Below are 24114 nucleotides of genomic sequence, written 5' to 3'. Positions count from 1 at the left end.
GGGTGGGGGGGGGAGAACGGGGACTGTCGCCTCCGCCTCTTCCTCAGCGGCAGCCAGGGCAGCCGGATCGCGGCGGCAGCAGCTGCTGCTGCTGCTGCTGCGCGGAGGGAGCCCCGGGGCGGAGGGATGTGGGGCTTTGGGGGAGGCAGGATCTTCGGGATCTTCTCCGCTCCCGTCCTGGTGGCCGTGGTGTGTTGCGCCCAGAGGTAGGAGCCGGCGTGCCGAGCCGGGAACCGCGCTGATGGCTCTGCCCCCCTCCCCGCTCCCCAACCTCCCTCTGCCTCCCCCGTCTCTTTCGCCCCCACAGTGTGAACGATCCCGGCAATATGTCCTTCGTGAAGGAAACGGTGGATAAATTGCTGAAAGGCTACGACATCCGCCTCCGCCCGGATTTCGGAGGTGAGTGCCCGCTCCCCCTGCCCCGGGGCTGCCGCCAGCCGGCCCCGCCGCCCTGACACCGCGCTGTGCCCGCAGGTCCGCCCGTCTGCGTGGGGATGAACATCGACATCGCCAGCATCGACATGGTCTCCGAAGTCAACATGGTGAGTAGCGGAGCTCCCTCGCTCCGTGCTGCAAACTTTGCTCCCCCGTTCGGCGTCGCTTCTCGCCCCCGGCTCCCCGGGAGGAGGCGGAGAGCAACACGGTAGCTCTGCGCGGGCGGAGGGCGCGCGGTTCTGGGGTCTGGAGCGAGCGCTGCCGCGGGGTTTCTCCGGAGGAATGAGGGAACCCTTGGCTTCTCCGTACGGCCGTGGAGGGGTTGCCGGGCTCTGCGGGGACAGGAGCGAGTCTGGTGCGTGCTGCAGTTCGGCCCCAGTCGGTGCAGTTTGGTAGTTTGGCGATAGGAGATGGAATTGCTGTTTTGGTTTTCTTTTTGTCCTGCTCCTGAATGGGAGGTGGGTTTTTCTTTGTGTTTCTGAGCGAATTCCTCGTTCTCCTCAATTTGGTTCTTCTTTCTAGCTTTGCTTTTGCGGTCCTGATGCACAGATAGTTGCCTTTATGGCATTGAAATCATTCTACGCATTTAAAACCTGAGCTCTGTCTCAGTAAATAGGACGCTAAACATCAGCTCTACCTCAGTGCTCTGTTGCAGCGTTGCGAGCTGACAGAGCCCGACATCATGCACGAGCTGCACATTTTCTTTCATTCTGCCCCTTCCTTCACCTGCTGTCTCCAAAATTCAGAGATAAAAACTTTTTGCTGTGCTCCCGATCTTTTACAAATGGCTCTCGCTGGCGCTCAGTACCTGCTTACAGTGCCACTTCTCCTCATCCAGAAGGGGCAAATGGGGCAGTTCACATCCCTAAGAGTTTGCTTTGTGTTTCTTGCAAATTCAGGCAGTAAAAACCTCATTTATTCCATGGAATGTTCTGTACCTGTCGCATTGCTCCTCAAAGAAGTGAAAGCGGGATCTTTGAAGAGTAATTCTGAGTCCTGGATTCACTCTCCCTGCCACCACCTTCCCATCTTTGGCTGTGCTCTGTACTTAGCGAAGCAGCGCATTGGGGATTTAATTTGTATGTAACACTGTCTATGTGTGAAGTGCTACATCAGCAGTAAATATCAGAAAGAGACCAAGGTTGGAAAGAAAACTATGGAATATATGGAGCCTTTTTGTTGTTGCTGTCTTCGTCCAGTTTTGGAAAAGCCTCTTAGATTTAAATAACTACTCTTCCAACCCACTATATCAGGGCTATGAGGAGTAGTAAATAAATACACTGCTTGAAGCGTTGCTAGCCTGGGTAATTAGATCTTACAGGAGGCCAGTGCCTCAAGAGGATGGATGCCCTCTGGTTTTCCTGGGCAGGTGAGCCAGCCCTTTGATTCCTTTAGCTCTTGCTGGGCCACAAGTCCATGCCCACTGCTTCCCAGAGCCAGAGCTCTGTGGAAGTGAAGAATGTTTTTTGAGTTGTTTTTTTGTTGTTGTTGTTGGGTTTTTTTTGGTTGGTTGGTTGGTTGTTTTTTTTTTTTTTTTGTGCTCTCTCATGGAGCAACATAAGGTCTGAAAAATGGTGACACGTAGCAACAGAAACAAGTATCAGTTTCTGTAAAGGAAGTGCTGAAGTGGTGGTCCTTGCAAAAGCCATGTCAATTTACCTGAGAAAAAAATGAACTTCAGAAAGGGCTTCTAATTGATGAGCACTGTACTGCAGTGGGATTTGCAGTTGGTCCTGTCTCTTCTGCCAGGGAAAGGAGACTTCTCTGAGTAAGCCCAGCTGCATTCCAGCACTACCCGACTTGCTTTGTTTTGGTTACTCAGGTAACTTTATACTCGTCTGCAAATATACTCATCTGGTGTAAATATTGAGAAACAGTGAATGAGGAAGTAAAGAAAGAGCTTTTCAAAATTACAAAGTGTACCATTTAAGGTAGCATTTCAGAAGAAGAAAAAAGGCAAAGTTAGTTTGGAGACATGAGGCACCTCTGCTGAACTTCACACTTCTTACTAACTAAACTTTTAATTTTTGATGTATTCTTCCATTTAATGCCAAGCAGATATTGTTAACATTGACCTTTTGCCTCACTAACTACTGACATCTCTGACACAAATTTCTATCTCTGAACCGTGTTAGTATGGACATTAATTCCTTTGATTTAACTCTAGACATTGGTGTAACCTTCTATAAATTAGCCTGTTAAAATTCATCTCTATGTTAAAAATAAAGTAACCAGGGAATTAATATTCTTCAATTTTATGAATATAAATAAAAAGTTATTACAGCAAGTTTTATTATACTGCCTTCTAGGCAGCCTGTAATGTAGCTTTTGATGATACGTTGACAATCCTTTGTAACAAGAATTATAGTTTGTGTCATACGCTTTTCTATTCTTACTCAAATTGCAGCCTTCTTCCTCAGTGCATCCTCAGTTACGAGGTATTCATCTGACATTCCAGCATTCTAAAGTGTGTGCGCTTTTGATTCTTCTTTTGAAAATCATTAAAAGTCCTTCACCTTCTGTAAGTCGAGATTAGCTGTAGCTGTTTTTGGAAGAGACTTACTGAATAGCGATGCGCATCTGCCTTAGGTTACACAGGAAAGTTAACATTTTTCTTTACTTTTGATGTTATAATGCTAAGCCGGATCAAGAGAACTGATGCGAATGTCAGGACTGTGCAGCATCAGATTTTTTATCTGAAAAGTTTTAAATCAGCAGTTTCCATTTCATCTCATAGCATCTTGAAGGCATTGGGTAGCATTACTGAAATTGTCACTCTGCTGTACTGCTTACATCGTACCGAGAACTCAAAATATTTATGAAGTAAAAGTAATACTCCTTCAAGTTTATACTTTGAGTCACATATATGGTAACAACAGTGGATTAATGAAGTTGAATGGCAAAGTGCATTTTTCAAGAAAGAGCTGCAGTCTGCTAATGAGCTGTGCATACATGAATGCACATGAGTGCATTACTTCCCTGCTGTACTTGTGAATGCCTTCACATGGTCATTTGACTGTTCCACAAACTTTCCTTTTAATTGGGTATTTAACCACTGTTATTTTGTGCACCTCTACAATAGCTGCATTTAAAACTTCTGCAAGAGCATGTAAAATGTACGCTAATACACATCTCCAAATATAATACTAATTGATAATATTAGAGATAATACTTAGAAAACACTACAAAACCTTTTCAAAAGAGTACTGAAGACCGCAGTTGCCAGATAACAATAGATTAGCTTTATAATAAATGGTTTTGCATGATTTTTGTTGCTCATGTTCTGTACATTCTGTATTTTGGAGGTATGCTTTGCTTAGATGGTGCAAGCTGAAATAGGGAGTTCTGCTTTTTACTGATCTGTCAGCCTCTTTCCTATCAGACATAATATATAATTGCTGAATTTTCACAGTCTGATTTTTTTGTTCATCATTTGGCCTGTGAATTAAGTGCTTTAATTCCAGACATAATTTCCAAGCATCCAAAGACTCCTGTAGCATTTTGTCCTTAAGAAGTTAAATAATCAATACATTGATTCTCCAGACAGCTCCCTCTTTAAACTCATCATTGCAGCTGGGAGAATAAGGTGCTGTGCTTTCATTTTCCATCATTTGAGGATGTGGTTTATAGTTTGTGGGAGATAAAGCCGTAGAGTGGATAGAGAAAACAAGGGAATCCATGCAAAAAAAAAAAAAAGAAACAACACTTTTTTCTCCTTGGAGATCATGTTTTACAGAGAATAGTCTGATCGCTTGTAAGCAAGGAATCTTATGGCACTGCTTTCTAAACTGCTCTCTGCATTCTCTTTGTGCTTACAGGGACTTACGAGCTGTTGATCCACGGTTTTTGAAAGGCTGTAATTTCAATAAAATTAAACCAGGAAAACCCAGGAGGCGTCACTGGCTATATAGTCATCCTGCTGTTCTTGAGAATACTGTACTAAGAAAATTAGTTTGACATAAAGTCGGACCGTAAAGCTTATGAGCTGTTGTTTCTGAAAAAGATATAATCTGTTCTATGCTAACACTGTAATTTTTTATTTATTTATTTTTGCATATGTTCCAATATAGAACTTCAGGTATGCATATAGATTCCATTGGGTGCCTGCTGATTTTTTCAGTGTGATTTTGACATCTTACTGACAAACTGTGTTTTAGTTGCTGCTGTAAGGTCAACCAAAGTTCTTACTCATATAGGACAAGCTTTGTCTTCTTTTCTTGGGTGGCATCAGCAATTATTGTGAGGTAAATCGATTAATACCTCACCTAAAGTACTGGAGGCACAGGACCTTCATGCTTCCAGTGACGAGATTTATGAGATCAAGATTTACTTGATGAGATCTTGTCTTACTTTAGATGCCTGAAAAATGGGATATGATTCAGTTCATGTACATTGAGATGCATGCAATTAGATATCTAAGTGCCAGCTGGATTTCTAAGCTCTATGACCGTAGTTAATGGAGATGCAGGACAGAATTTGTCTGCTAAGGCAAATGTGTCTGTTGTCATTTTGGTTCTTGTGTTACACTTGGCCTCCAATTTCCAGTCCTTAAGCTCTGCATCGTGGCTGCATGCTCTGTGCAAGTGTGTTGGATATCATATCAGCTACTACAGTTTGAACAATTAAGTCTTATCAATGCAGCTTAGAGGGCCCAGAAGGCTATTTATTTTAAGTAAGGATAACATTTAAATAGCATTTATTAGATGCCCCAAAGTATCCCTTTTGTCTCTGACTGTCTCTTCCAAAGGTACTTTTACAGACATTATGTTGTGCTTGCCAGCCCTGTGCAGGTGTTTTACATAATCCAGGGCATCCAAAACAGCAACAGGCAATCGTATTTAGATAAGTTAATTCTTTCTTACTAGAGAATTCCAGCCCTTAGGCTGGACACCTCAAGCTTATCATCCAGGTTTGCTCAAGACTCAGGAGACAGAGACAGGCACTGAATCTTTGGACAACTGCAGTGCTAGGTGCTGTGAAACATAACCTCTGTTTTCTGTCACAGACATAGCCTATGTTTCCTGACATACACATCTACTTTCTAAGTACTTTGCCAATGGAATGTGAAGGTTACCTTCTGTGAGAGATAATGATTGTGACATATTTTGTTTTGACGATTCGGATGGAGAAATTCAATGGGTTGCAATGATAGAGTGATTACATAATCATTGTTATTATAACCACATTTTCTAGCTACATGAAAAGTCATGTATGTAGTACTTATAACAAATCACGAAAGTATAAAATAGAATATATAATTGTGTATACTTTTGAAAATTTGTATTTTGATGTACAAAGGGAGACTGCTGGATCATACTGAGTAGATATGGTAGATCATATAAAGGTATTGTTTTGGCATATATATATTTAGGTATGTCTTTGATAGATAACACATGATAAAAAGGAAAAAGAAGGAAAAAAATCTGTCCAAAGAGGGAAGCGTCATCTGAGGCCAACGTAGCCCTGCAAAAAGCAGTGTCATTCTGCTGGTGATGACCCAGCAACCAATGAGGCAGCTAGGAGACAGCAGCAAATGGTGCGGCTGGTAGAGGACCATCTATCTCAGCAGGTTAACTGCCCTTTGGTTGCCAGCTGGCAACAAGAGCATTCTTCTTTCTAATCCTCTGTCTTGGCTGGATCCATTTGCTTTTTCAGGAGTGTCCGTGGACTTGCCCAGCTGGCCTCTGCATCTCTCCACTCCTGTGATGTTTCCCAGCCCCTGCTGAAAGGGAGAGGGAAGTGCTTGTAGAGCAATAGAAGTGTAACTCCTGTCTGGCCAGGGGAATTGACTGCAAGCTTATTCACAGAGGAAAGTGGCTGCTGTGGTATACAGGGATCTGGCTGTGAAGGCAAGAAATCACTGCTTTTGAAAAGGCAAGGACGTAGTTCATGTTAATGGACGCCAGCAAGGGCTTCTTGGAATCTAAATCCAGCTGCCAATGTTGAATCGTCTTGACCTGGATGATGATGAAATAGATGCAATCTGTGACAACATCAACCTGGAATACCTGTAGACATTTCAGGGGACAGAAAGAGAATTCAAAATGATCTTTACAAAGAAGAGGAATGTCTCTAAATAAAGAAGGTGTTAGTTGAGGCAAGCAAGTGCTAGATTTTGTAAGAAAAGAAGAATCCAGTACTTAAAGTGAGAAAGAATTGGCCAGGCTGCAAGACAGAAAAAGGGGGAGACTGTGCTGGACCAGAATCTAAAGTGAATGGAGAAAGTGAATTCAAGTTGCTAGTGAAATAGCACTGAAAAAAAGATTCCTCTTACTCTCATGCATATGAATAGGAGTATCATTCAGAAGACATCATTGACTTTTAGTGGAGTCTGAGCAAGAATGCTCTGTCCAGAATTGTTGCACTGGCTTTCAGTGAGATATAACAGGAGGCATAAGAGAGGAAAAACAAATGTTTTCTATTAAAATAATTAGAAAACAATATATTCCTGGCAATGGTAAAAAGTGAGTTTGTTTAGAACTGAAAAAAGGATGGAGAGATGACATACACTTCCTAGTATGCAGAAAGCTGGTGGTGAGAGAATGATGACCAACTGCTCTTTGGAACTAATAGGAGTAAAGCCTAAAAAAATTAATTATTGCATTTCAGATTAATTCTCATCTAGGTGCACTTGTTGTACCATCTTCTTTGTTGTAGGTCTTTAAGAAGAGAGTAGAAAAATTCCTCTTCAGTGCTCTTGTCTCTGGAAAGGCTGGCATAGCTGATAGTTTGAGATCTTTTCCAGTGCTGTGTTTCTGTATCTGTGCTCTGGTTTAATTACTTCTGTCACTGTGGGCAACATTGAGATGCACACACAAGCTTGTCTTTATGTAGTTTCAGATACCCTTACTTATCTTATGCTGATACTCCAGAAGATCAGGAGTCTCCCACAGGTCCCTTGTAATATATGCCACTGGGTGTGGCATATATTACATAAGGTGTAATATTTTGTATTTGTATTTGTATTTTTGTATATTACATAAGGTGTAACATTATAAGGGTGTGTCTGGCCACTGAGGTGCCATTAGTTATCAGTGTGTGCATAGCTTCATCATGATCTCAGTATTCTTACACTGATAGCAGCAGGTGTTGAATGTGTGTTCTCTGAAATATACAGTGCTATCTAGATGTATACCCACTATATCTAACATTTTTTCCATTGCTGTGAAGACAGAAGATGGGAAAGAAGGGAAAGAGCAACATTTATATGAAGATTTCTATTCATGCATTGAGTGCTTATCCAGATAATTTATTGACAGTGGTTGTACCGAAAGCTCAGCAGTGGCACAAAGGCACTGCAGACAATCTCATGCTCAGCAGAAGGTGCAAACATAAGACCATCCCTGACATGTCTGACTACAGGTCCATCTGGCCAAGTATTCCAACTATAATACTGACTGATAAGGGACGCATAGGAAGAAGAAAATAAGCATGTGTTAGTCTTCTCTGTAACGTGATTTGTAACATGAGACTTCCTGAGTCAGAGAAAGTACTGCTTGTTTAAGTGTAACCAGAGAATTATGGCCATTTAATAACAATGCACTTTTCCCCACAATTTTTATTTAAATAGAGACTTGATTATATAATGAACTCTACCTATCAAGTGCAATTTATTAATATTGAAGGATAATAAAAACTTTTTGTGAAAGAGGTTGAGTAATGTTCAGTTACCATTAGAGGTTTTAACTTGTCCAGGACAAACTTTCTTGTTTCTCTCCTGTGACACACACTCATAAAAAAATAGCTGGAAGAGGAATAGTTTCAATAGGAGAGTTCATTTAAAATTTGTAATTGAATTTCACAGTTTCTTATAACTACAGAAATTGCAATGAAAGAAATCCCTAAGCCTAGGCATGTCTAATTCATTATTCACTATTATGGATTTGAACCAATAATTTTGGCAAAATAATTTGTTCTCTCAGCAGTTAGGAGCCAGTTACAGGTTGCTGTGATAATGTAGCCTGCAATGTGAATGTAATATTGCATACAGCAGAGAGGGGAGGTAAAACAGCTGTGCTGGGAGGTCTGCGGTTACGCTGGGTAATTGGCAGTTCAATAGCAGTTAATGACTTTTTTCTTTATACTAATAAGAATGTTGAATTTTCATTAGTTCATGGATATGTCTCCATGGCACAACACAGTGTTCTGCAGGGATGCAGAGGTATGTCTGGTGCAGCTCATACAGTTTCTGGAAGCTGTGAGGTTACATCAGCACAAAGCAGAAGTATCAGGGGGAGTGAGGTCCTTGAATAGGACTTTTTTTTACACGTCTGGGTAGGGATTATCCAGCAGCCATCAGAACTCCCATAGCAGAGGGGACATAAGGCAGTGCTTTATGTTCTGAGGTGAAGGTGGAAGACAACTGGGGTGACCAGCCCTACAGAGATGCCTGTCTGGAAGTACTAGCAAGGAGATGGGGTGGGAGATGATAGCAGGTTGTCCAAGGATGGGTGCTCATGCGCACCGTTTTGTTAATGTTGAGATGAGTTCCACGTCTTGTTCCTCTTTCATGGACCTTTTCAAAGGTGAGTGAGAAAATGTACCAAACTGGTTCACAGCTGATCTTCAGCAACACCAGGGGTGCTGCCAGCAAGTTAGGACACAGGTAAAATTCTGTGTCTGATTCAAAGTATCAGGGGTAGTTCAGGTAAACTCTGTGCAAGTCCTGAACTGAAATACATGTAAGACACAGAGAATAACCTTTAAAAGCAAGCTCAAATCCAAGTGATTAAAAACAGCTCATCCCTTGATCTCTTAATTGAGATGTAGGATAGCCCGACTGCCAGACTCTCTCAGTACTTAAAGGAAGGGCTTTATTCTGGAGTCACATGTGGCTATGTGCTGATTGCATCAGGAATGCTTTAACATACCCCATTTAGCTTCTTACTTATTCATCATGGGCTGAGCGTGTGAGCTCATTGCTGTGGTTACATCTGATGATGTAGGTGTAGTGCAGTTCATGTGCTGTGTGAGCCCTGTTGTGCTGGGCCCTTTGCTCTGTAGGACTGGGCTGGTGTAAAGCCTTTTCAGGAGCTGTGTCCCTCTTGTATTTTTTAGTGGAGAAATGAATCTGGAAGAGTAAGAACCAAAATCTAATTAGGATACTAAAATGTAAACTAGAGGAAACTATTTTTCAGTTTAATCACAAGTTATTTTCTATTAAGTATTTTGCATGAAGATCACTGTCTTTTCATGATTTCTTTGCCACTGCAGTTTTTAAAATGCACTTAAATTTTAAAATTGAAGATATGAGACAAAATGCGCATAAATTCTGAATTTTAAAAAGCACCAACTCAGTATGAGAAAGCTGAGTAACAAAGTAAGCCTTGTTCTTCATTAGAGATGCAAAATATGAGCTTAAGCCATTTCCTGTACCATAACACAGTGACACAGCTATGTTTCTCTGTACCATCAGTGTCTTGCTTTAGCTTCTGACCTCGTTGGCTATTCAGGTAATGACACACAGCCTTTCTAAGCATTTTCTGAATGTGTAAAATATGCTTTTCTCTTGGATAACAGAAACATATCCCAAACCAATTGGCATTTTGCATAGCAAAATGTTTGCTGGACTTGAAGAATAGCTATGACCTCAATTTCCATTCTGGAAGCATCCTATAAGCTATATATCTGATAGATTTAAGAGTCGCCGCTCTCCTGATAATTTCAAGAATGTCAAGATTTCAGTGCTTGAGGTCAGGCATGTATTCATGATACGTTAAAACACTAGCATATTATTGGTATTCAGGTGTTCTCCCACCTGATACTTGGCTGTTCTCCAAAGGTCAGTGCAGGCTGGGTCCTTTCCCAGCTGGCAGTGTAGATGCAGCTACTTGTTCTATGAATCAGTCAGCCCATTTAGACAAAAGATGTGCAATACCGTGCCGCTTCTCCTTTGGACCCTGGCTGACTTTGCTTCGTACAATACACACATCCAAAAAGTGCAATTAATTTTGCATGGATGCAACAATCCAGTCATCCCATGAAGTCAAAGAGAAGCGACTCTCTGGAGGGAGTCATAACCTGAAGGTTAAGAAGGTAACTTAGTGTAGAGAGCTTGTATCTTCCCATTCTTTGTACAGGCAGCGTGGCTTAGGCACAGATGTCTGTGTTACATTTCTGGAAGCCACCTGTGTGTCCTCTTGCTTCCATGCTGTCTGAGCTTTTTGTTTGTCCTGTAGAGTGTGTTCATAAACATATGTGCACATGCACTCTGCATGTTAAGGAATCATGGTCACAAACTTGTTTCTCAGGGATGATCTGTCTCTGGGTTTTGCTTCTTCATAGCGTTTTTTTCAGAGAAGACAATGTGTTCAGCTGCATCATGTGGCCAAAATGAGCAACATAACAAGGACTTTGAGACCGGATTGGAGCCAGCTATGCTGGGCAACTACCACACAATTAAAGCCAAGGGGTGACCAACAGGGTAAGGGCAGTGATTGTCCCCCTATACTCTGCCATTGTGAGGCCCCATCTGGAGTACTGTGTCTGGGCCTGAGGCCCAGAGCAGGAGAAGGATGAGAGCTTTTGGTGCTGGTCCAGAAGAGGGCTGTGAAGGTGATCAGAGTGCTTTCTCTTATGAAGTAAGGCTGAGGGAGTTGAGCTTGTTCAGTCTAGCAGAAAGAAGGCTCTGGGGAGACCGCATTGCAGCCTTCAAGTACTTGAAGGGAGTTTGTAAGCAGGAGAGACTCTGACTTTTTACATGGGCACATAGTGATAGGGCAAGGGGGAATGGCCTTAAACTAAAAAAGGGGAGATTTAGATTAGATGTTAGGAGGGAATTTTTTCCTTAGAGGGTGGTGAGGTGCTGGCACAGCTGCCCAGAGAAGCTGTGGTGCCCCATCCCTGGAGGTACTCAAAGCCAGGTTGGATGGGGTCTTGGGCAGCCTGAGCTGGTGGGGGGCAGCCCTGCCCATTGGCACTGGGTTGGAACTGGGTCATCTCTAAGATCCCTTCCAGCCTAAGCCATTCTGTGTTCACATCAGCTCAGGTAGATACAGGATTTCTGTGGAGGGCTTCCAGAGCCATAACCTCATTCATACAGACTAAGGGAAAAGCACAGGCTGCATCAGGGATGTAGGTGCAAGTTAGTAGCCTGGAAGAGGTGGATTGGGTCCTACCTGGGCTTTTTGTGGCAGAGAAAGCATCTTGGCCTTGGGCAATAAAGACTTACGAGATGTGATTTTTCAGTACCTGAGTGTTCGTATGGTGAACAAGGGTGATTAAGAGAAATCAATTTTGAAGAGGGAATATTTCATTTCCTTTTAATCAAGAAATGGTGTCTCCCTTGGCATTTCTTCTGTCTCTTTTTTTTTTCCCCCATAAAAATGGTTGAGCTACTTTGGGAATAGATTAGCTATTTTGAAAAGTTGATTAGTTCCCTACTATTCTTTTTATAAAGCCTCCTCCTTAAAAAAAAAAAAAAAGATGAAGAAAAAAAGATGAAGAAAAAAATGGGCAGTGAATTAGAAAATGCATTTAAGAAAGTTGATCAGCTTATCTTTCCAGTAGACCCACTTTAGTCGTATGCTCATATATTATTAACCTGACTGTAAAGTACTGCATCAAGGTTGAAACTGTACATCTTTCCCAGCATACCCACTCATGTGCTGTGACGTGCCTTTGGAATTGCACACAGATGGGAAACCAGAGGTGTGCCTAACGTAACCTTGTTGTCCATTAGTGATGTGTTTCTTTTTTTTTTACATTAAAAAAGTTATCTTCAGTCCCTACCTTTTACTTACTCTTCCTAATGAAGTCTAGCCCTAACACTTGTGATGCTGTCCCTGCTGTTCCTTTCCTTCATTAGTCACATTTAAAAGGATCTCATAGATGATCTTGCCTTATATTTCTCTAATTACCCACAGACAAAAAATGTATCATGTCAAGTCACCTTCTGGCACAGAGGTTTTTATATATGTGCAAAGTGACCGGAAAAAAATATATATATATTCTACTCAGATTCCTTTGACTGCTGATACTAACTGAACAGCTGTCTTGAAGACAGAAGTCATAGTCATTTATTACTACTTTTCTCTAAAATGCCCTGAATGATTTTTTTGAGTAGGTCAAGAATGTGATCAAATCTCAGGTGACTCCTGTGCAAATCTTTCGCAGTTTTTCTATTTCTTCCCTCCCAACTCTTATCTGCAGCTACTGTGATTTAAAGCAGGAGGATGCATTTTTCTGGTTGTTACTTTTCTAGTTCTTTTCCTAAAGTGTGCGATCTAAAAACAAAAACAAAAACTGCTGTGGTAAAAAACAAGTCTCCCCCACTCCCTGGAAACACTGCTGAATTAAGCTAACTACAGATATAGTGTGTTATTTTCTGGCACACAATTAGGAAGTCATTCTGAGCTTGACAGTAGCTGATGCTTGCTACTGCATAGCATAGTAATAAATGTTTTGTACAATTTTTTTTTTTTTTGCAACACTATTAACTGTATGACTGTAATATCTACAGAGCAATGTTGGACATCATCTGCACACTGCTGTGTAGTATTGCTGAATTCCATGCATCTCTTTACCTATCAATACATTATTGTAACCTCCTTCATGATAATGAAATCAAAGCAAACCTGAAACTAAACGTTAGAAAGAATTTATACATAACAGCAGATCACTTCTGTTAAATTCTATTAAAACACAGCAGTAATGCAGTAACAATGCTGAAGATTTAGAAGATGGATTTAGTTAATTGCTTCCAGGGGATACAAAATAAAATACTGTCTTTCAAAGATGAGTGATAAATCTTCAGATGTATAGAAGTAATGGGTTCGAAGAATTGACTAGACGTAGTGTTGATGAAGGCATTCAAAGGATGAAAGTATCAGGGTTACTTTTCAATCTGTCATTGAATCGGAGTCATATATCATAGCAAACATATTTTGTCTTAGCTTCTCCTGAGACTACTTCTGTATTTCCATCTTCCTCTCTTGCTTCTGCTGAGATTACTACTGTGTTTATATCCTTTTCAACCTGCTGTCCCTTGCTGGATCTTCATATCTGTTACTGCCTAGTTATCTTTCTGTCAGAATGGTGGCATTTTTTCATCAGCTCTCGCAGCAATGCCAGCCTATTGACACTTAGGTTTTTCCGTATTCTTCAGGATGCCCATCCCTACAGAGAGGCTTCCCTTTCCCATCGCTCAGCTCTCAGCTGCTGATCATTTCCCGTGTTTCCCTGTGTCTCCTTATCTACCAGTGTGCCATTACTATCACTACAGGCTTGTTCAGTTATTTGAAAAAAATTGAAGAGTGTTCATTTTTAATGCTACTGTTTTTCTCTGTCTTCCTTGTTTAGTTAGTTGTGTGGCGGTTGGTTTTTGTTGTTGTTGGTGGTGGGTGGTATTGTTGTTGACTTGAACTGTTGTGTGTCATGTCAGTAAGTACTAAAAGGGACAAATATCTTTAAAAGCCCATGATGACCAGACTCTTGTGAAACAAATCCAACAAATCCTGTTTTACTTATGCCTGCAATTCCTGAATTATGCCATGCTGTCAGCTGTGACTATTTCTAATACAGAGTTACAGAACACAGGGAGCGAAGGCAGAATTGTTAAATTTTTTGATTGCTGTAAGATTATAGTTGAGTGGAAGTTCGATTTTATTTGGTTATCATTGCTCAGCAGGGACAGGGTATGTTTAGTGTTTTTCACAAAAAACAGTGGTAAAGAGGCAGTTATTTAGAAGGAGCTACAGTCTCCGTGATGAGAAACGTTTATTAAGTATGCCTTCAAAACACTTATTTTACTGATTGAAAAAAACTCCAGAGGATACTATTTTTGCATCTTCTATCATATCATACTTCTGAAGAACACATTTTACTTTTCAGAGAAAATACAGTGTCAAGCTTGGCTATCCCACAGTGTTGCAATGTCAGTGGTACCCCACATCTATCAACCATCACAAAAAAAGGCAGAAGTAAATCAGTGCACACTAATGCTGATGATGTCTTTACCACAAGTTATTCCACTGCATCTTCATATGGTAGCACAAAAGTAGCATATACACTGATCTCAACAACAAGATTGCAATTTTTAATCAGTTAGGCATCATAGGCTGAATTTTTCTAGGTATTCTGAAGTTGCCATGCAATCTCTCCTATGCAAGTTCCCTACAAAACAAGGATTTTGCATTCACAGCAGTGTGAATACTGGTGAACATGTTAGAAGCGGAAGAATGATACGTAATTGTAAGCTTAAATCCTGAATATGCTTTGAATTTTCATTTATTTTAATAGAACTGTTTTCAGTTGTTTCCATCATCACTGGAAATTTTCAAGAAGCCTGTAGTTGTGTCACTGAGGTACTTTGTTACTGGGCATGGTGGTGATGGGCTGATGGTTGAACTAGATGATCTTAGCGTTCTTTTTCAACCTTCATTATTCTGTGGTTGTTTCATGACCTGAGTGAATTTTAGGTCTAGTTCTGCTCTCTCCTTCTTTCTAAAAGCAGAGAAACACTTACCTGAATAATGCTGATTATTCCGTTCAGCATCTTCATACAGATTAAGGATTGTGTTGTTTCACTCTTTGCAAGAATATTGGCTGAAGTCCTGAAGTGCAGACAGGTTTTTAAAATTTGGCCCGCTATATGAGTCAGAATCTGGCTTATTTTTGTTTCCCTCTAGTAGGGTATGGAGAGGCAGTTATGAGGACCAGCAGTCATACCACATGGTGCACTTGACATGGAGGTGGCTAGGAAGAATTGTATGTCTGTGGTATTTACTCTGGTGGAGTTAACACCGAGAGCTGTTCAGCTGGTCATTTCGGGATGAAGAAGAAACTGATTTAAGACAACTTTTCCTGTTTTACCCTTGAGCTGTTTTGACTGGAAGCTCTACCTGGTGAAGATCCAATCAGTACATTTTCAAAATGTTTTTTTTCTTATGCTTTTAAAGCAAAGCTTTCAGAGAAAAATACTGAAACTAAATTAGAAACATTCAGTAGCTCAGTGTCTTTTATCTACCAGCAGGTCCAACATTGTTTTGTTTTATTTTCTCCTTTGGTTTTCCTCCATGGGAACAAACAAATCATAGCCTTAGACACTGATAAAAGGGGTGAAAACTATTTTATTAATTATTCACTAATTCTAGAGGCTTGACATTACTTACAGTTAGTGTATATCCCAAAGAATTTATTGAAGGCTTTACAGCTGAATTATTATTGCCAGACTGCAGAAATTATCCTCTGTAACCAAATTTCCTGGATTGTGGACTGAAGTTTCTTCTCCTTTTCCCTCAGCTTCCTTCAGCATAGCATGGGACAGCCCAGTGCAGATAAGCAAACGAACAGACTGCTCCATGCAGTACACTGAGTGGCTTTGGAAATGGTTCCTAAATACTGAGACTGAAATAATCTCTGTCATTAAGCCACTGGAGGGCTTTTGAACTTGACTTTGGTCTCCTGAGCATGTCCCAAGCAGTGCCCAGGAGCTAACGCTGGCCAGAGACTGCTGCTGGCATGCAGGCAGCATGCAACATCACTTTTGTGGAGGGGGAGAGAGTTACAGGCTCAAGGTGTTCTTGTCGGATGGCCTTGGTGCCAGGGAACTTGGTTGGTATTCTGGTCATGTTTAATTCACTAGTAGAGACCTGGCCGTAGAGTCTCTTTGAGAATGTATATCAGGACCTGCAGGCCAAATAAATTCCACTTTTTCCTTTTTTTTTTTTTTTTTTTTAACTTTGTACCAGCTGCATCGGCTGTACTGCGTGGAGCCGTATTGAACACCCTAAGTCATGCCAGTTGAACTTCTGAAGTAAGGTGAATTCTCAGCTGGAATTAAATCAAGAGCTAGTAAAAATCCCCCACAGTTTTCTGTGCAAAAAACTGCAGTGATGTTTGCAGGTCAGCTTTTCCTGGAGATTTTCTTTCTGAAGCAAATGCAGGACCATGAGCCCATAGCTGCTGCTGTGTGGCCTGTTGTTCTTGCGTGATTGCAGTGGCTAGCTGGCTCTGTGGGTCTGTCACCTGCATGCTGCTTGTCCTTGGCACTGCAACAGCCTCACTGGAGAATGAAAAAATAAACATAGGAAAAAGTTTACTTATTGAATACTAATGAGGCTAAGGTGTTTTTTGTTTGTTTTTTTAAATCCTTGTAGAATTATTTTGAAGAATCTATGTTAACAAAATCACAGAATCATTGACTCACAGAATGGTTTGGATTGGCATCCACAGCTTTTCTGGGCAGCCTCTGCCAGAGCCTCACCACCTTCTGTAAAAGTAAAATATTTCCTCCTAACACCTAACCTAAATCTCCCCTCTTCTAGTTAAAATCCATTCCCTTCTGTCCTATTAGTATCTGCCCATGTAAAAAGTTACTTCCCCCACCATTTATAAGCTCCTGTCAAGTACTGGAAGGCCTCAGTGAGGTCTCCCTGGAGCAAAAGTCATAAGCCGTCTGTTTCAGTAACATGACAGTGAAAAACAAAGCCACCTGAGACATCTGTTTATAGAAGCAATCTGTAGGATCTCCACTGCAAAATGCATTCTCCACACAGAGTTAGCAAAGCCTTCCAGCATACTCTGTAAGCTGTCCTTAGGGCTGCTAACAGGGAGATGTTTGCAGTTTGAGATGTACCCAAATGCTTCTCTTTGCAGGGAGAGGCCTAGCAGGGGATATGTGTGCTTGGGAAAAAATAGTTAGCAAAAGCCAGGTGCAAGGCTGTGAATCTGTAAGTGAATGGATTACCAGAATGTAATACTATGCATTTGTTCAAGGCCAGGTTGGATGGGGCCCTGGGCAGCTTGCTGTAGGGAGTGGGAACCCTGCCCTTGGCAGGAGGTTGTAACTGAATTGACTTTGAGGTCCCTTCCAACCCAAGCCATTCTATGATTCTATGAATTGAAATAAACATTGAAATCGCTTTTCATTTGTAGGTCTCAAAGCTTTACATGCAGGAACTGAACACTCTCATGGTGTGGGGGCACCAACAAGAGAACAAAGTCTTGCATCACTCAGCAGATGAGTGACAGCCCCTGTTCTCCTGAGGTCTGGCCAGTGTTTGGTCAAAGGCTACTGCAGTGCATTCCAGCAGGTGCAGGTCTGCAGAGTGAAGCTGGTTGCCCTATGACCACATTGAATGCCTTTGCTGGCAGTTTACCTGGTTACAGAAGTTCTGATTTGGTTCAGTGCCCTGCACAGCAAGTTACAATGGGAACTTAATGTGTGCTTATGGAGAGCATCTCTTGTTTGGGGCCATCCAAAAGGAGTGGAGCTGTCGAAGACTTTTGCAGCATGAGCCAAGGAAGGTAAGACAGAGTGGCTAGAAGATTCACTTCAGAAGGATAATTCTGATTAGGACTTAGCACTAATGTAGGTAACTCAAAGCCCAGTTGACTCCTGTTTTTGAAATGAACTGTGAGGTTTAGTCATCACTTACTTAGGAACTTCCTTCAAAGCATTACCTTCATCTTTATTCTCATTTCTCTGCTGTTTATGAGAAGCAGGAGTAAACAGATGTATGAATTGCTTTTTTGACTCACACCAAATATCTCTTAGCCCAATATCTCTGCCCAATATCATGTCTCTGATTGAGGCTAGTATCAGATGTTTAAAAAATAGCATGAAAATTGATACTTCCCTAGCAAAATCTCCCAGCCTCTACAATTAAGTTCAAGAATACATAACAGTTATTTTCTTATTAAGATAAGGAATATTATCTAGGTGAAGGTATCTATATATCTGTATAGGTTCTGGTCACATTCGTCCTTGTAGGTGGTACTTTTTACAATATAATGTTTTAAGCACATCTCCATAGTTGCTGGTAGCAGTCATTAAATTCCTAAAACTGTCCAGTGCCAATCACTGACATTGCAATAAAATCCTCCTCCTATCACTCAGTCACATTTCTGGAAGTTGCTTGCTCTCATTGAAAGTTTCCTGTGAATGCTAGAAGACTTTATTGTAAAGATAGTGTAAAATTGTGTGTGTGTCTGTGACTTTAAAGGCAAAGTAATGTAAGCTCTCCTTTAAATCATAGTTCAGAAATCTTGTGCAGTTTAAAGCAAATGAACTGCTGCTTCTAGTGCTCAAAATTCTTTCTGAAGCAATGTTTGAATTACATTATTGTGAATTCAGGAAGAGAAAATCCAAATGTGTTTGGATATTCAGTCATGGATTAATTTATGTCTGAGACTGCTTTTGTTCAAGCTCCTTTTGCCTACAATACTGGATTCTGCAATATATGGTATAGGCTTGTGTAAGCCCTGAGATGAGAGTTTCTGATGACTTCAATAAACTTTAAAAAAAGAAACTGTAATATATTCTGAAAGCTGTTGGAATCTGTATTTTTTATACAGAATAGGAACTAAGAGAAGATGTTATATTCTTTCAAGAACTTGTGACTGCTTCCTTTTCAAAAGACAAAGGTTCAGAACTAAGTCATCATGAAATCTAGGGCAGGAAATCAATTAGAGATCAGGATTAAATATCACATCTCCTGAGATGGACGATATAATTTTTATTTGCAACATAAAAAGGTGGAAGACAGGATATAATTCCTGTGTCTGAGACATTCTTGAGGTAGGGCACTTGAGCACGCGTGCCCTTATCCAAGCGCTGGCCATGAGTTCCCAGGTATCACAGGTGTCATAGACACCATCTATGATGTGCACTACTCATGCAGGCTGTTCACTGACTCACAGTCTTAACTTCTCAGCTTGTGCTTCCTCACATTCTTTACCTCATCACCTTCTTCACTGGAAACAGTGTAGATTTCTTCAGATAAGTCAATCACTGCAGCCTAAGATGAAGAGCAAGAGGAGAATGGAGAGCAGGCAGGCAAAGGGAGAACCTAATCCTCACAGCAATTTTCTCTTTCTGTGGTGATGCTGTGAGCTGCTCCATTTATTCTCTGGTGGTAATATTCAAGGTATTCCAAAACTAGTTTGCCAAAAGTTGCTGATGGGGTTGTGCAGGAGATGTTCCCCATGTTGCCAGACTGCAGTGCGGACTCCTGCTGGTATTAGAGATGCAGACAAGGTTTCTGTCAAGGAATTAGAGTCCCTACTCTTGCATGGTATGAAGAACCACTATAGAAATCTTCCAAAAGATGGCTGGAGTGTAGGAAAGGACAACAGGCATACAAAGTCTTTTCTTGAGGCCACTTCCAGACACGAACTGAACTGAGTTATGAGGGAACCAGACTGTCACTTAAAGGCATTTTTATTTGTTTTCGCCTAGAATCAGAAAAAAAAAAATCATATTAAAATATTTTCAACAGAATATTTTAAAAATCTTTCTTGGGATCAGTCAGAAGGGATTTTATCATTGCTTTTTTGTTTGTTTGTTTGAGATAGGATTAATTTTATACGAAAGCATACTGAAATGTTCACACTAATGCTTAAATAAAACAGCGCTTTTCTTCAAATAGATATATTTTTTTTCTGAATGACATTTTGTCAAAATCAATACATTGTGTCAAAAAAGTGTAATTTTGATTCCATAGTACTTCCATCAATGCAGAGGAAGCTACAGTATTTTTGCAGTCTACTTATTAAGGTGCTAAGTGCTTCAAGCCAATTGAAGTTGCTCATGTAACAAAAAACTGGCATAGGTGTTCCTGCTGAACCTGTTTAGAACAAATTGAGAAACAGAGACTCAGAATAGCCTTTATTTACTCAAAAGGGTGTAGTAGCAATGGCAGAGCTAGCTCCATGTCTGCAGAAGCATATTGAAGCCTGAGCTTGCTTGTTAATGTTTTTATTGTTACAGCAAAGGTAACATCAGCAGTTTAGCATATGATGATCACAGCTGTGCTTTGTGATGTTTGGTGATATTTCATGTCACGCTCTTGCAAATTTCTGCTTGAAATCAACTTATTGCATAAATACACTTACTTATTTGTTTGTTTATTGGTTGTCTTTTTTCCTCAAGAGACTTCTGTGGAATAGTTCAGTCTCTCACGATGTGATCCAGTTGCAGATTTACTTTCAGAGAACTAAACCTTACATACTTATCAAAAATTTCTCTGAGGACATATACTTACAGTCCATTCCCATTATCCTATTACGGAGACCTTTATGATTTTTTCTAAGTTACATCCACTCAACAAAAACCTACTAATTTGTGAGTGCTATCTGTTCTTTAATTTAGCTGAATTAGTGTATTAAGAATGTGTGGGAAAATGTTTGGTCCTTTTCACACTGGAACGGGGGTAGATGTGGAGGGCTGTTAGCATCTTTTGTCTGGTGAAGCCTAGGATGAGACTGGTTATACCAGCCAGCAGTGTGGATGCAGTTATACCAGTAAGCTCTTAAACACACAACAAGGGGATTGAACCGAAACAGACTGTGTTTTCCTACACTGGGATTTTGAAAGTTGTTGTGCTGTTAATTCCTAGGTAAGACCACGGATATCACAACGATCACAGAATGCCCTAGACTCTCAGGATAGACCACACTGGGATAATTTTGTACTCTTTGAGATTCCACTGTTACGCTTACAGTTCAAGCTCAGGAAAGTAACTCCACTTGCATACTGTAATGTGGCATTTGTAAAGACCATGTCATTGCATTAGAATAATGACTGCTGCAGCAACAGAATTAGAAATTACTCATAAAATATGGACTTAATCTTCTGTTTGATATGTAATTTGTCAATTTCTTTTTCCCAGAGATTTATTTAATAAGATTTTTTAATGCTTTAACCACCACATACAATATATATTCTATATCTTCAGTACCATAAGTAGCCATATGTAATAGTCAATTATTGTGAGGTGGAAAATAAATATTGTAACTGAAATTGAAAGCCTTTCTTGAACTTGCTGTATATTCAGTGGAGATTTCCAATTTGACTACTTCTTTTAGCAGCAGAGAGGAACACAGCAATGAGATGACTTCTCGCAAGACCCTCATGAATTGCTGCAAAACTTTTCATCTTTGTGGTGCCAACACTTGACATGCATCCCAGGCTTTGTCCTGCTTCCTCTGTCATGTACCTGATGTAGTTTCTTAAGTGAAATAATCCCATGACCCAACATGTGGGCCTCTGTCCAGAATATCTTAGTTCTGAAGTTAATGGTGCCACATTTCATGTTATTTGGGAATTAGTATTTTGAAGATGCCATATATAATTTATTTTGCATTTAAAGATCATATTCTGCTATGCTACATTTCACTAGCTCAGTTTAGATTCAATGCCATAGAACAAAGTTACAGATTAATCACTCCTTCCTCTGACACCCAGGTTTTATTCAGGTTATTCAGCAAGCTTTGTGTTTTCTTCATTTCTATATGAAATAACTGGGTGTCTAAATGGCATCACTTAATCTACGTTAGTTACATATACTGGAAAATTCCTCAGTTTAAATTGACCGGAGTCAACCCATGCAGTGCTATAAGGGAAGAAGGGCTAGAAAATCACTTGATGGAAAAGAATCTGGGGGTGTTAGCTGAGAGCTGGCAGAGCACAAGCTAGCAGTGTGAACAGGTGGTCAAGAGGGCCAACAACATCTGGGCCCTCATCAGAAATAGAGTGGGCACCAGGACCAGGATGTGATTGTCCTTCCATACCTAGGTTGCTCCTAGAGCATTGTGTTCAGTTTTGAGCTTCTCACTATAAGAAGGAAATGGAATTGCTGGAATATGTTCAGAGAAGAGCAGTGAAGCTGGTGAAGGGATTGGGAAACAAAACAGATGCGGTGTGGCTGAGGATGTGGGATTGTCTAGTGTGCAGGAGGAGAGGCTGAATGGAGACCTCATCACACTCTACAACTGCCTGACAAAAGGCTGCAGCAAAGACAGTGTCCATCTCTTTTCCCATGTAACAAGTGATAGGATGTGAGGAAATGGCCTCAGGTTGCACCAGGGAAAGTCAGGCTGGATATCAGGAAGAATTTCTTCACGGAGAGGGCAGTCAAGCATTGAAAGTGGCTGCCCATGGAGTCCCCATGCCTGGAAATATTTAAGAAATTGGTGGTTGTGTTGCTAAGGAATGTGGTTTGTAAGTGGACTTGGTGGTGTTTGCTGACGGTTGGACTTGATGATCTTCAGAATCCTTTTCCACCTAAATGACTCCATGGTTCTGTGACAACTGCAAAACAGTCTTAGGATCAATATTTTACAAGACTGTAGGTTTTGGAATTGTTTCACAAAATACCAGAAGATAGGCAAACAAAAATTTCAACTTCAAAAATGTCTCTGTCATGACTACTAAAAATATATCAACAGCAAAAATTATTTCTTGTGATCTTAACTAATGCTCCAGACTACCAGTAGTCTGTGCATGTAAGTGTAAAATAAATGTAAAAATTATTCAGGTAACAGTGCTCAAACAAGCTCATCATTATTTATAACTTGTTGATTGCTTAATAGAACATGAGTCATCTGAGCTTTCATTGATTCTCCTTTAAGGTATCTCATAATTTTGGGAATAAACAAAGACATTGAACATTTTACATGAGTGCGTCCTGGCCTATTGTCATTGAATTTTTAAAAATGACATTTGCTTTTTGTTCAGATCCTGTTTCTGCTCGAACAGCTCATATGCATTTTTGTAGAGTCTGAACTCTTATCTCCTTGTAAGGTAGACATTTGCCTCCAAGGTCCAGTTCTGTATTGCACTCAGCGTTCTTCATATCCAATTAGAATTTTAGAAGGGAAACTCATGGATAATTCTGTGTTTTCAGAGAGGAGTAAGATGAGCCTTCACTAAATATTATTAAGGAGTATCCTTCTTTTAGACCTGTGGTGCTGTTTTCATTCCCATTATGAGCATTTTTCTAAAATTTGTATATGATTATAAGATTTTTAAAAAGTCTTTTCAGTGTTTATTTTGATCTGTATTTCCTGCATTAGTGTTTCTGGATATTTTTAGTAGCAATTTAGGTGAATGCAAGCACATTTCAGAGGAGAAGATTTTGTCTTCTCTTTCCTGCAATTTCACTACTATATCAAAAGTTTTCAAAACCTGCTGTAGATTTCTACTTGCTAGCATGTTGTGGTTAAACTTCTAATGTATGCGTTTTCATTATTTTTACTGTACCCTGACAAGAGTTACAGCAATTCTAACCTTGTTCCTTCTCTCAGTTATTTGAAATGTTCTTTTATACTTTGAGAGCTCAACGAAAATATCTGATGCTAGTGTCAGCGGGGTTTGTTACAAGTTTTGGTACTGTGGTAATATACAGTGCATATGATAATGCCTTAGGGCAGCCACTAAAGGAAAAGCATCTAAATATGCTGTGACTGACTTCCAAAGTCCCACAGCAACCCAAAGATTCTGGAGGCTCTATGTAGATTTTCTGCTCTGTTAATTAAAATGATTTCTTTAATGTAGAGTACGTGCCTTGATTGTAGTCATAAATTCCTAATCCCTTCATTGTCATCTTTTAGAAGTAAGGATGATTTCTGACTAGAATTCTTCATTTTGGCTAAGTGTCTTTATCGTGTTCTTAAATGGAAATACGAGCAAATGTGGTATCACTGTTTGGGAATAGAAGCTATTTTAAAAGATAAATTTATCTTGCAATCTTTAGTATTTTCTATAACAGAGAGAAGCAGAGAAATGGAGAGTCAGGAAGAAAAATTGTATTCTTCCTTCTATCCTAATTTCGCTGCTTTTAGATAGAGTTTGAAATCCCTTCTGCCCCTCACTAGATTAAATCAAACTGAGGGTGACCCACTCAGAGGGTGGTGACACACTGGAACAGGTTGCCCAAGGAGGCTGTGGATGCCCCA

General features: G+C 40.4%; 1 protein-coding gene across 3 annotated transcripts in view; it reads left to right on the top strand.

Moving 5' to 3' along the window:
- GABRB3 (gamma-aminobutyric acid type A receptor subunit beta3) overlaps positions 1-24114 on the top strand; it is a 108360-nt gene that overhangs the window by 146 nt on the left and 84100 nt on the right. Inside the window, exons 1-3 of one of the 3 annotated variants that reach the window (XM_042867492.1) lie at positions 127-206; positions 308-399; positions 475-542. In XM_042867492.1, the coding sequence (XP_042723426.1) occupies positions 127-206; positions 308-399; positions 475-542 (240 nt within the window). Of the gene's footprint in view, positions 1-126; positions 207-307; positions 400-474; positions 543-777; positions 791-24114 lie in introns of those variants that run through there. The other 2 variants (XM_042867493.1, XM_042867494.1) reach the window with 2 other exon arrangements.

The sequence above is a fragment of the Lagopus leucura genome, unplaced genomic scaffold (assembly GCF_019238085.1).
Source record: "Lagopus leucura isolate 7727_CA_CO unplaced genomic scaffold, USGS_WTPT01 Super-Scaffold_100001, whole genome shotgun sequence".
NCBI lineage: Eukaryota > Metazoa > Chordata > Aves > Galliformes > Phasianidae > Lagopus > Lagopus leucura.
Note: the sequence above shows the minus strand (reverse complement) of the source record. Positions and strands in the feature narration are given on the sequence as shown.